This window comes from Oxyura jamaicensis, chromosome 5, assembly GCF_011077185.1.
Source record: "Oxyura jamaicensis isolate SHBP4307 breed ruddy duck chromosome 5, BPBGC_Ojam_1.0, whole genome shotgun sequence".
In the NCBI taxonomy this organism is placed as follows: Eukaryota; Metazoa; Chordata; class Aves; order Anseriformes; family Anatidae; genus Oxyura; species Oxyura jamaicensis.
In genome coordinates, this window is record NC_048897.1 from 39,056,012 (window position 1) to 39,068,178 (window position 12,167).

General features: G+C 37.9%; 1 protein-coding gene across 12 annotated transcripts in view; it reads left to right on the plus strand.

Annotated features, from left to right (window-relative positions):
* Window positions 1-12,167, plus strand: part of UNC79 (unc-79 homolog, NALCN channel complex subunit) — a 103,804-nt gene that overhangs the window by 43,035 nt on the left and 48,602 nt on the right. For 9 of the 12 annotated variants that reach the window (XR_004751285.1, XM_035327812.1, XM_035327814.1 and 6 more), the window contains 5 exons: window positions 472-758; window positions 4,689-4,871; window positions 5,714-5,876; window positions 9,011-9,163; window positions 10,647-11,876. Coding sequence is in view for 11 of the 12 variants with exons in the window: in XM_035327812.1 (XP_035183703.1) it covers window positions 472-758; window positions 4,689-4,871; window positions 5,714-5,876; window positions 9,011-9,163; window positions 10,647-11,876 (2,016 nt within the window). In the remaining variant the exon portion in view is untranslated. The remainder of the gene's footprint in view (window positions 1-471; window positions 759-4,688; window positions 4,872-5,713; window positions 5,877-9,010; window positions 9,164-10,646; window positions 11,877-12,167) is intronic. The other 3 variants (XM_035327813.1, XM_035327815.1, XM_035327817.1) reach the window with 2 other exon arrangements.

The following is a 12,167-nucleotide window of genomic DNA, read 5'->3' on the forward strand; positions in this document are numbered from 1 at the left end:
TTTTTAAATCATTATTGGGTAGAATTTTCCCTATTTCCTACCTTTGGCATTTGGTGCATTCTCAGTTGGCAAAGTCAAATGTCTGCTGTTTGCTAAGGAAAACTGAAAACTATGCCAGATGAGAATTTGATGACCATGAAATTTGATTCTCATTTAATGCACATGAAAGTAAAGGAATGGTAATATTCAGCTTGTCAGAGGGGCACTGGAATGGGAAGATAAGCAGTTCTGGTAAATACAGAAAGCTGAAAAATGGAATTGAGTATACTTAGTATATATTACCGTGCTATTGAGGCTGAAGCAATAGAGGAACAGTGCCCTCAGAAACGCATGCCTGTCTCTCCTGTGACATCACCCACGTGTATTTGGGCAGAAATGGAGCAATTGGCTCTGGAAGAACCTTGTGATGTATTGTGTATCCTTCTTGCAGTCTTTTCCTGTGTCTGATACCATTGTCTCTTGTACTGATAGGACAACCCTCCCCAGAGAATGATAATACAATAAAAGACCTACTGCCAGAGGATGCTGGGATTGATCACCAGACTGTTCATCAGCTGATTACTGTGCTAATGAAGTTCATGGCAAAGGATGAGAGCAGCGCTGAGTCCGACATCAGCAGTGCTAAAGCTTTTAACACAGTCAAGCGCCATCTGTATGTCCTGCTTGGTTATGACCAGCAGGAAGGATGCTTCATGATTGCACCACAAAAAATGCGTGTTTCAACCTGCTTTAATGCTTTTATTGCTGGGATAGCACAAGTAGGTGAAGGCTCTTACTCTCTTTTGCAGCTATTTCTCTTTGCCTGTTGTTGAAATGGTGATAACACGGCTGCCTTTGTACCAAAATAAAGGCTGAGTGCGGTAATCCTACTTAAAACTTCTCAATGCTTCTTGAGTTGGTGAAATGAATCTGGGAGCAAAGACTTGCTTGTTTACTCTTAGAAGGCTCTCTGTAGTCTAACCAAGTGCTTCATGTAGAGTTGCTGTATAGTTAAAAAATAAAGGATTGAATTATTCCTAGCTCCCTATTTAAGTACACTAAACTTGGTTTAGGTATACTAGTAAGCTAGTTTAGGTACACTAAACTTCCTGCACTGGTGGCATTGTAATAAGGGTTGTGTGTATGTGTGTGTGATTATTACCACTGCATGAAAAGTTAGGGACTGCTCCAAACCTCTTTGCCCCCTTTACCTAGCCTACAGATGCCTTGTCTTCCTCACATTTCATTTCCTCCTTCCATTCAGGAGGACATGGAACCTTACAAGAATGGTCTGTAAGCTCTTTGACACTCCTTGTTTTGCAGGAGAGTCATTACCCTCCTTCCTTAGAGTGCATCAGGGCTTTCTCTTCTAACTTTGGTTAGGGAGTAGAAATGATGAACTCCTGCCTGTACAGCTATGATAAATTAGCACTTTCTTGCCTTGTGCCTTGTGTTACTTCTTTAGAGTAACGATAATTGTAATTTTTTACTTCACAATGCTCTTCTAAGACTTAATTCTTACTGATACAGCAGTTTGTAATGCTAAGCTGGAAAACATTTCACACTTGCAGAGTATTCTTTTTATTTGTGATGTAGCATAATCATCACTTCCACACTTCCTCCTTATCACAATCTATCATAAAGAATTATGTTAGGGAAGAGAGAGAGCTATGATTTCAGATCTCCTCCTGCCCCAGCTCTTGAGATGCTCACAGAAACCTTCAAATATTGCTCAAAGCTATCCTTACTTCTTCCGTAACTGCATTTCTTGTTAGGGTTTTCTGGTTCATAAATTGTAAGCCGTGATTTTTCAAAGTCAGTTGTAATGAAGATCACTTGGAAAACTTCCACAGTCATGGAGAAGTCAGGTGTTGATGTTTTAGCAGGCAAAATAGAAGGCATTAATGCAAACTGGGTAGCAGCAAATGCACCCTGATCCATTCATTGTCTTGGGGCATCATTGCTATATATTGGTAATGAATAATCTTTCACTTGTAGTTTTAAGTTGAAGCAGTTAAAAGGAATTTCAGGCCTGTTTGTCTGTTTTGAGAGTCTGGTGGTGGCAATTTAGATCACAGGACAGTTTCTTCCACATTTTTCTACATGTTTTCCAAGGTTGGGTACCCAAACTTCAATAACCATCTTTGACTAGATTATCCGAAGTACTACTTAACTCAGTCTAAATATCAATCTCTGCCCTTTGTCTTCCTCTGCCTTTAAAATGTCTCAGGATAGTCAAATTCATAATTTCTGTTTGAAAAGCTTCATAGTTGAATCCAGCTGTCCTTGAAGTGAAATGGTTTGTATGAGGACTTCAGTAGGCCATGATTTTTCTCCATATATAAGTCATAAAAATTTTAATTTTTATTTTCAGGGGATTTTTTTTTTTTTTTTTTTCTGAGCCGTAGGGATGCTTTCTGATGAAAATCTCCCTTGCTGTAAGAGAAATACTATCTGTTGCATTTTGAAGATGCATTTACAGAATGAAAACTCAGGATAATAACTCTTAAGAGGTGCATTTCAGTTACAGCCCTCTCTCCTAGTCATAGAATTATAGACATCTCCCACCAGACCAGGTTGCCCAAACCCCATCCTGCTTGGCCTTGAACACCTCCAGGGATGGGGCATCCACAGCTTCTCTGGGCAACCTCTTTCAGTGCCTCACCACCCTCATAGTAAAGATTTTCTTCCTGATGTCTAATCTGAATCTCCCCTCTTTTATTTTAAAACTGTTACCCTTTGTGCTACCACTACGCCCCCTGGTAAAGAGTCTCTCCACATCTTTCTTGTAGGCTCCCTTTAGGTATCGGAAAGTTGCTATAAGGGTAAAAAAATAATATTTATAAATATTTGCTTTCTACAATTAGCTCCACAAAGGGTAGGACTGGACTAACTTGCTGGTTAGATAGTTTTGATTCAAAATTAGGTTGGAATGGCCAATTCAGGAAAAAAAAAAAGTTATTATTTTGTATCATAAAATCTGAATATTTTGTGTCCTTGAAAGCACAACATTTCTCTTTCTAGCAGCAGAAGTGGATAGATGTTGCTGTTTGAAGGCAGTTAGACGTTGTCCCGCATGGTGGCAATGTTGTACAGTCCTGTCTGGTGGGGAAGTGCAACCCTTGCAGGGACCTACAGTGACTTGCCAGGTTCTGCCTCCCAGGCTGAGATCTGCTCAGCGTTTGTAACATCATTTATTCCACATCTTCCTGTGACATCTTAAAAAAATGTGTCTGCTCAGCTTAGGACCATCTGTGTTACATTATGTGCTGTGTTAAGGCAGGGTTCTGTCTTCCTTGTATGGATGATCTTTTCCTAACCGTGCTATAAAACTGTATCTCAGCCCGAGAGGACCATATTTGGTGATTATATATCATCTGTTCAACAGGCTAACCCTACAAGGATAGATAGAGATGTAGGATTCATCTGTTTAGGTCTATGCATGTAGCAGGAAAACTACAACTTATAGGGACAAAACTCTAATCAGTTTGTTCAAGAGGGAACTTGAGAGATAAGCTTTGTGTTTGTAAATTAGACCTCTTCTTCTAATAAAAGCAAAACTAAAAGACAAGAAATACAGACTTGAAGGAAATGGTTGATGTGGAAGAAACTGATGTTTGTGTCTGTACAGGGTTCCTGATAAAGCACCAACTCCACTTAAACTGAAGGAAGGTGATAAAGATCTTAGGGGATGTGGTGGAGTTTGCTTTGTTGTACCTTCCTAGACATTAGCCATTCTGGGTCAGCGCCAGAGAGAAGGGCTTTTGTGGATCCTTGATATGATCTAGTTCAGCTGCTGATTCCAGGACATATGGCTTTAAAGAAAAATGATTAATGTTGCAAGGCTGTTGAGAAAATAAAGAAAATTAGTAATTCATTTTCAATGGAAAACACAAGGTTGTGTTAGGGCAGTGAGAATATATGCCTATATTGTAGCTGGCCATCAGGTTTTAAACCTGTAGGATAGGCATGATGCTCATCAATATTCATGAAGGAGGCAAGGCTTATGGCTAGTAGTAATAACAGCAACCTGTCTTCAGCAACACTACCACTTAAAAATGATGAACATTTTATTTATAGCAAGATACTTTTCATCAGCTTTATTCTTGGATCATCCCTAAAGAATTGCATGTTTAGACTTTCTGTATAACATTACAGCTACAATGGAATTCTTGGCTCATTACCTGATTCCAGAACATGTGGCTTAAGAAAAAAAAACAGATAGCATTGCAAGACTGATGAGAAAATAACGAAAATTGTCAGTGCAGTGTTAATTGAAAAAACAAACCGCCACCACCAGATAACACACAACTGCATCTTGTCTGTTAAACATGGGATATGTATCTAGTATGGTTTTGTCTGTTGAAGTGTGATCAACTTGTGCCATAATATAAGGCTATCTCAGCATAATATATGTATGTAGGTATATACATATGTATATAACATTAAAAGTTAGACTATGCAAGATGAAAGGCTTTCTGAATGCACCTTGTTTTCTTTCATTTTACCTAACTAGCTAAAATAAGAGCCTGGCAAACTGGCAGAATTTTTTAATTGCTGCTAAGATGTTCTTAAAAACATTTATTTTTTTTCACTTAACTAATATCTAAACAACATTAATTATTTTGCTTTATCAAAAATTTCATCAAAAACTATTACCAGTGGAGTTGATTTTGGTGAGCTAACTCCTGTGACGATGTTCTTTTCAGGTGATGGACTATAACATCAACCTGGGAAAACACCTTCTTCCTTTGGTGGTCCAGGTATTGAAATACTGTACTTGTCCTCAGCTAAGGCATTACTTTCAGCAGCCTCCTCGCTGCTCTCTCTGGTCCCTCAAGCCTCACATTCGGCAGATGTGGTTAAAGGCTTTACTTGTCATTCTCTATAAGGTGAGTGGTCTTAAAAATGTGGTGTCTACCTTGAAATTCACCTTCAGAGTGAAATTTAATTACATAGAACAATAACTGTACTGCAAATGAAAGGAACTATAAAGAATACGTCTGATTTGCATACTCTTTGTGTTTAATTTCAGTGCCTGAAGTAGTTAGGCTTTCATCTGTGCTACTGACTTGTTACTCCTGCTGTCTGTATTGTCTTTTCCATTGATACCTGAAAAAAAAAAAAACGGATATGAAAAGAGTAAAATTCTATATGAAGATCTAAATGCTAATTAGAAAAGTCATGAATAGTATTTAGGATAACCTACCCTATTTTTTAAAACAAATTTTAACTTTTAAATGAGGGGTCAGCTTAATAGCTTGTAATCTTTATTTAAGTGATTTTTTATTTTATTTTTTTAGGATCTATTGTTAAATATAGTGTGTTTACACACCGAAATGGAGCTGTGAATACTTCTGATATTTCTTGTAGGTCTACAGGGCATACAAGGAAATGGAGATGCTAGAAATGAATGATAAGATGCAGGTTGAAATACAGTGTTGGGACAAAAGTTCTGATAAGACCTTCTGCATTATTATTAATAGTTGATTTTATCTTATAAAAGTCAAGGAAATGATATATTGAATCTTATTAATAGAAAATCTTTTCAAGTGTCTGCACAAAGCTGAAAGCAGTCCTGCTTCTCATCATGTATTTAGAAATGTGCGATCAAAGGAAGGGAAGGGATATCTAGCTGACAGTATTCTTGTCATTTTTCTATTTTACTGCTTAAACGCTTATCCATGGAGAAAAGTTGGGTTTTAAGCTGAAGTTTTTCTCATTCACTGAACAGTACCCCTACAGAGACTGTGAAATCAGCAAGATTGTACTTCACCTAATCCACATCACAGTCAATACCCTCAACGCTCAATATCACAGCTGCAAGCCCCATGCAACTGCTGGTCCTTTGTATAGCGACAACAGTAACATAAGCCGATACAGTGAAAAGGAAAAAGGTACTTTAAATGCTCTCATTTATATGATAGTAATTGATTTAATCCATTAAGTCTCACAGATGTTGTAGAAATGGGTATATGTGGTCTGAAATTTAGAACACAGTAGTCAGAATTAAGGCCAAGGCATGATTTTTGTGACCAGCTATAGCCATCTATAACAAAGGAAATATATTTAATGTTTCTTTGTAGGCTAAGCATAGCACAGCAGTCTAACTTTTATCTTGAAGGGAGTGTAGTTTAGGCTGAGTAGTTGAGTCACCATGCCTGAGTAGTGCTTAGCCTTGAAGTGAAAATTTTAACTGGTCATGCCTACATAAAAGGGTTGCAACCAGCCTGTCACCGCAGTCTGACTGTATTCAGATATGGCAAGTGCAATTCATCTGACCAAATGCAGACATGTAGATGTGTGCTAGCTGTCTAGAATCCAATCAGCAGAAAAACAGGCACTTCTGGAGTGCATTTCATCTCGTCCCAAAGCAGTGCATTCTGAATGATAGCTACCTTACAATAGTGACACGGCTTAGTACCAAATAGTATAAGTTTAAAAGTTAAAGTGATGAATTCAGTCTATATATATATATATTTTTTTCTCTCCTTAATAAATGGAGCTGAAGTTGAGTAGCTCAGATGCAGACATGTATGCTGCTTGTGTCTAAAGGCAGAAAAGTGGTTCAACCCTTGGAGTCTGCATCTGATTGTTAACTGTACTTTTCTTGCTAGTTATAGCAGAGATACTGTGATGGTGTGAGCAGGTGTAAGGTTGGGGCTTGAAGTAACGTGGGGTCACTGAGAGTAGTTCCCTACAGTTGTGAAGTTTGTTATATGATAAGTATTTCTTATCAAAGTTTAATGGGTTCTTTTGATGCTAATCTCTAGCTGCCTTTTATTCATTGACTATTTTCAACCTCCTTTTCAAGCAGTCTTCCTGAGTGTTCAGCAAACTCTTCTTCCAGAGGAAGAAGAATATAAGGAGCACTCTTTTCTTATATGCATATCCTTTTCCTCTTTTGCTGTTTGTACCTCATTGAAAAATATCCAACAGAAGAAGGACATGAAATTTTGTTTACCTGAACATCCTATTAATCAGCTCTTGCAAATTAGAGCAACCTTAAAATGGATGTAAATGAAGTACTGCATATTCTCACTCACTTAGCCATTTTATATGGCTAGAGGAAGGCCAAGAGGGTTCAGAAACTGTGGACTTAATAGTGATTTTGCCTTTGTTTAGAGCTGTAGAACTGAATTAGGATGACTTAAGAATGCTGAGGGTAGTAGTAACATTTATAGAACATATTCAGTTTCTGGATTTATTTTGAGATGTTTCTAGGACAAAGTGAGATGCCTAAATACCAATTTTGCTGTTCAAAGTAAGTACCAAGTTACCTTTAAAAAACCCAGTGTTCCAATCCTGTGTCTGACATTGATTCCCTGGGTGGCCTTGTGTGTCACTTCATCATTGTTTCCCAGTGTTTAAAGAAAGGAGAATAATGTTTACTTGCTTCCCAAAGCTGTTGTGAAGGGCTTTGGGTTGCCCAGAGGCTAAAGACCATAAATGGGAAATTTATCTAAATGCTGACTTAATTATAGGGCTGAACATTCTCCTTCATTCGCCTTTACTGAAATTCTGGAGGAAAAAAAAAAAAAAAGATTATGTAGAAAAGGTGTCTTTCTTCCCCCCGGGCCCGCCCCCCCCCCGCCCCACCTACCTACAAGAAGGAGTAGTATAGTATTATACTATAACATTTTGGAACCTTTTCTAATGAGACTCTGGCTATGTGGCTTGTGCACTGCCATCATCATCAAAGGTGGTATTTAGATGACCAACATAATAGGATCTTATTGTCAGGCAACAAGAATCCCTATGCGGAAGATAGCTTTCCCACTATTCAAACCTTGTTATAATTGTTATGCTATACTTTGTGATGGGATTGTGGCAACTGTACAAACTGTTGGAGAGCTGTTGATAAATCCTGTAAGAAGAAGCATTTGTTGCCAAAGGGAAAAAGAATTTAGACACACAGGACATGAGTTTAAGAGTGATGTCCCACCTTATTAAGCCCAGTTCCTGTAGATGTTCATGTTATCAACTTTGATATTTTTTCCTGTTTTCATCTTAGCATCAGGGATAAGAAAACTAATTGATACCAGCTGGCTGTTCCAAAGCTTCACATCTAGTAGAAACTTTCCATCAGTTTGAAAGCTAAAGATATTAATGTCTAGTTTGTGTCTTCAGTTTTTGGCCATTCCAGCTCTTTGACTTATTTTCCTCTACCTTATTCTTCAACTCCAAATGCATTTTCTCTCCAGGCCTGCTTCCCAGAATAAACAAGGCAAATTTTTCTTCTCTTGAGTCCTCTGTTTTTCTTATTGTTCCAGTAGTGTTTCTTATCTCCTTGGAGAAACCTCACTAGACACATGATAGATGAGGATTTTTTTCTTCTTTTTTTCTTTAAAAAAAAAGTGTACTTGTACAAAAAAACTTGTACTTTCATACAAGTGATGTGATTATTTTTTGGTGGGTAGGTAGACTTGGATCATTCTTTCTCTTTGGAATTTCTAAACACTAGATCTCAGAGCTTAATGTTTTACTATTGCTACTTAGGTCAATAATTTCATATTTCATATTCATAGGTCATTGTATTGCTATTACCAGCCATTCAGGAGTATCATTTTCTTTCTTTTCCACTTTCTTATTTTGCTGGTTTATTACTGACCTTGTGGTTGTCCTAGGTCTCACAACATCCTACAAATTACCATTTCTCACTGAGTGCTATAGACAATTATTTACTCAAGTCTGTGTCCAGATCTCTTGTTTTTCTTCCATCTAAATATCTAATCTGTGCTATTATTAGTAGAAAAAGATCAGCTTAGAATGGTAAAAACATTGGCCTACTTTTGTTTTATTGTAACCCATGTTCCATTTATCAATGTACTTTCTGACCTTAATTTAAGGTGTAACAAGAGTGGCAAAGTTATATCTGTTTCTATAGTTTTTCTTAAAAAAAATCAGGTGATTTTTCATTTTCCAGTTCAAGGTTAATTAAAACTAGCTGAGGTTTTATCACATTGACAGTTTTTCATTCAAGGTAGGAATTGCACTCTGTTACGAGTAATAAAGTTTTTTCTTTCTCCAGCAGAGGAAGACAGTGTTTTTGATGAATCTGATATTCATGATACACCGACTGGCCCTTGCAATAAAGAATCTCAAACATTCTTTGCAAGACTGAAAAGAATTGGTGGCAGCAAAATGGTGAAATATCAACCTGTTGAGATGAATGTTCAGAGAAGTATGATTTTTTTAATTGATATAAACTCATGTAGAAGTACAATTTATACTCTTAGTTTCAAGCTATCACCTTTCTTATTTCTTCTACAGTCTATTGCACTGTATAATTTGCATACAAGCCCTCTGTTTAATTTTTGAGCCTCATTTCACTGAATTAATTCTCTTACAGGAATCTCAAAGAAGGCACTCCAAAATGAAAGTATCTAAAATCAGCAGTTGTTTCCTGAAAACTTAAGCTCTGTTGAATGTTAGAATGTTTAACAGGATTTGTTACAGTTTTCTTTTACAATTGGGCTGGAAATTTTTACTGATTTTTTTTTTTTTTTCCACAGAAATTGACTTCTTGATGAGGTGGAATGATAGGGCAAGCAAATTTATTGTTGCTGCAGCAAATATTATAATTTTCCATTGGTAGAGAAGGTTAATTGGTGGTTTTCAAAAAAAAAAAAAAAGGAAGTATTCTGTTTTTAAATGTAGAATTCTGAAATCAACACTCTAAAACAGAATTCAAACATCACAGAGTTTCTCCACCACTGCCACCATTTTTTTTTTTTTTTTTTTTTTCAAGCATTTAGGTGGGAGGAGAAATGTTCTGAGTAGGGAAAATGCTTTAACTTTTCTCACTGCTTTTTTGCTTTGTGATTCATATGTGGAGCATTTTGAAATATGGGGCTAATGATGATCAAGAATATTCTCGATTACTTGAAAAGATGTCATTAACACTGACAACAGTGACACCAACGCGAACAAACTTTTAAAAAATGTTTTCAGTAGGTGTGTTCAAACAACAAGATACAAGTGCACTGGTAGTACCAGCAAGTGCAGTGGTAGCATTGGCTGTGCTTGCTTTACACCTCTCTAAGTTGGGGAGGTCTAACTATGTGATGGGATAGTGGCTAGACTTTACTGGTGTCTAGTATACATGTCTGAGCTCAAGCTTGTGTTGCTGCATTTTCACTGCTGTCTACCCTTGCTTCTTGGATTAGAAGCATCCTTTTTAAACCTACTTTGTTACCATAAAAGACATGTAGGTGAGCACTAATAATATAAGCTCAGTATAAGAATATGTAGATGTGTTCTAATATACGTGTGTGTGTGTGTATAATGCTCATATATGAATGATGTCCCCAGTACTGTAGTCCAAAGTTACTTTGAAACCTCTTCAGAATGGTCTATGTAGCTCACTTCCTCTTTCAATTGTTACACCTAATGCAGCCATGCCATAAACTTAGACTATCTGCAGGGTACATCTGTTCGGGATGAGTAGAATTTGGATAAAGCTTGCTATTTAGATGTAGGGTGTTTTTTGTAATTGTAAAAGTCTACATAGTGTGGCTCTGAGGTGAAACAAATTTTAGATGACTTTGACTAATACTGGGTTTGTATTTGAAATGCCAGTCATGTGTTGAATTGTGAGATGAAGATGAAGATATCCGTCAGAAGTCTCCAACTAAGGTAGTATTAGCTCTTTCTGTTTTAATCAGGTGAAATAGAGCTGGCTGAATATAGAGAGACGGGGGCCTTACAAGACAGTATTCTGCGCTGTGTGAGAGAAGAAAGCATTCAGAAAAAAAAACTGCGCTCTCTAAAACAAAAATCTCTTGATATAGGGAATGCAGACTCCCTGTTGTTTACATTAGATGAACATCGCAGGAAGTCCTGCATAGACCGGTGTGACTTAGAAAAGCCACCTGTCCCCGCTGCTTACATCATACACAGACAGAGTGACTATGGACGATCTCGGCAGAATTCTTCTACCAAAGCTGAAAACATAGAAATACAAGAAAATCCTCCTCCTACAGAGAGTTTTCAGGAAACAAGAAGACCCGTCATACCAGAAGTTAGGCTAAACTGCATGGAAACCTATGAAGTGAAGGTAGACTCTCCGCTTAAACCTGCTGGTCCCAAGGAAGACTTAGATCTGATAGATCTGTCCTCTGACTCAACATCAGGTCCTGAAAAGCATTCGGTACTCTCCACTTCAGACAGTGATTCTTTAGTCTTTGAACCACTTCCTCCCCTGAGAATAGTGGAGAGTGATGAAGAAGAAGAAACAACAAACCAGTTAAACGATGAAGTCTCTGGTAAAACTGCTGTGTCGTCTCCCTCAACTCCTATTGATGTTTCTGCATTAAGCCTCAGCACAACTCCTCTGGTCCAGTTCAGCATTGAAGATTGCTCGAAGGACTTTAATTCTAAGGATGCAAGCAACAGTGCTTCAGCAGGAATAGAGGAGTTGCTTTCCATTTCTCCCAAAGGTAAAAAGGACTCTTCAGAGTTATCTAAGCCAGAGGAACCTCAGGACATACACAGTGGGAACCCGCTAACGCTGAAACAGAAAAGGGACCTGCTGCAGAAGTCGTTTGCCCTTCCAGAAATGTCCATTGATGATAACTCTGAGCTCAGTGTGGAGGAAATTAGGCCTAGTGGAGCAATTCCAAGCCCAAATGTAAAAACAGTCCTTATTAAAGTCCCTGAGGATTCTGAAAACCAAACAGAAAGTGATAAACTTGCTGGGTTAAACAACACAGAGTCTGACACTGAGCAAAACACAGAGCAAAAACAAGAGGAGGAGACTGAGGAGTCAGAATTTAAGATTCAGATTGTTCCCCGCCAGAGGAAGCAGAGGAAGATTGCTGTGAGTGCTATTCAGAGAGAATACCTGGACATTTCCTTTAACATCCTTGACAAGCTGGGAGAGCAGAAGGAGGCAGGTGAGCTCAACCACTGACCCAATGAAAAGGCTTATTATTTTGTGTAGGTTTTCATTGCAGGCCAGTATACAGAGAGATGTGTGATCAGATAGCAGCTGATGTGATCTGAACTAGCCGAATGCTTTCAGGTGTTTGTTTCTCACAAGGAAATGTACCAGCCATACAGGTAACATGCATGTGCAAGGGCCCATTAAAAAAGGTATTTGGAGCTCAAGGACAAAAACACTGGCTCTAATATCAAAGTTAGGGCCTCCAAACTCCATGGCTTCTTTATGCAGGGAGTCAGTAAAA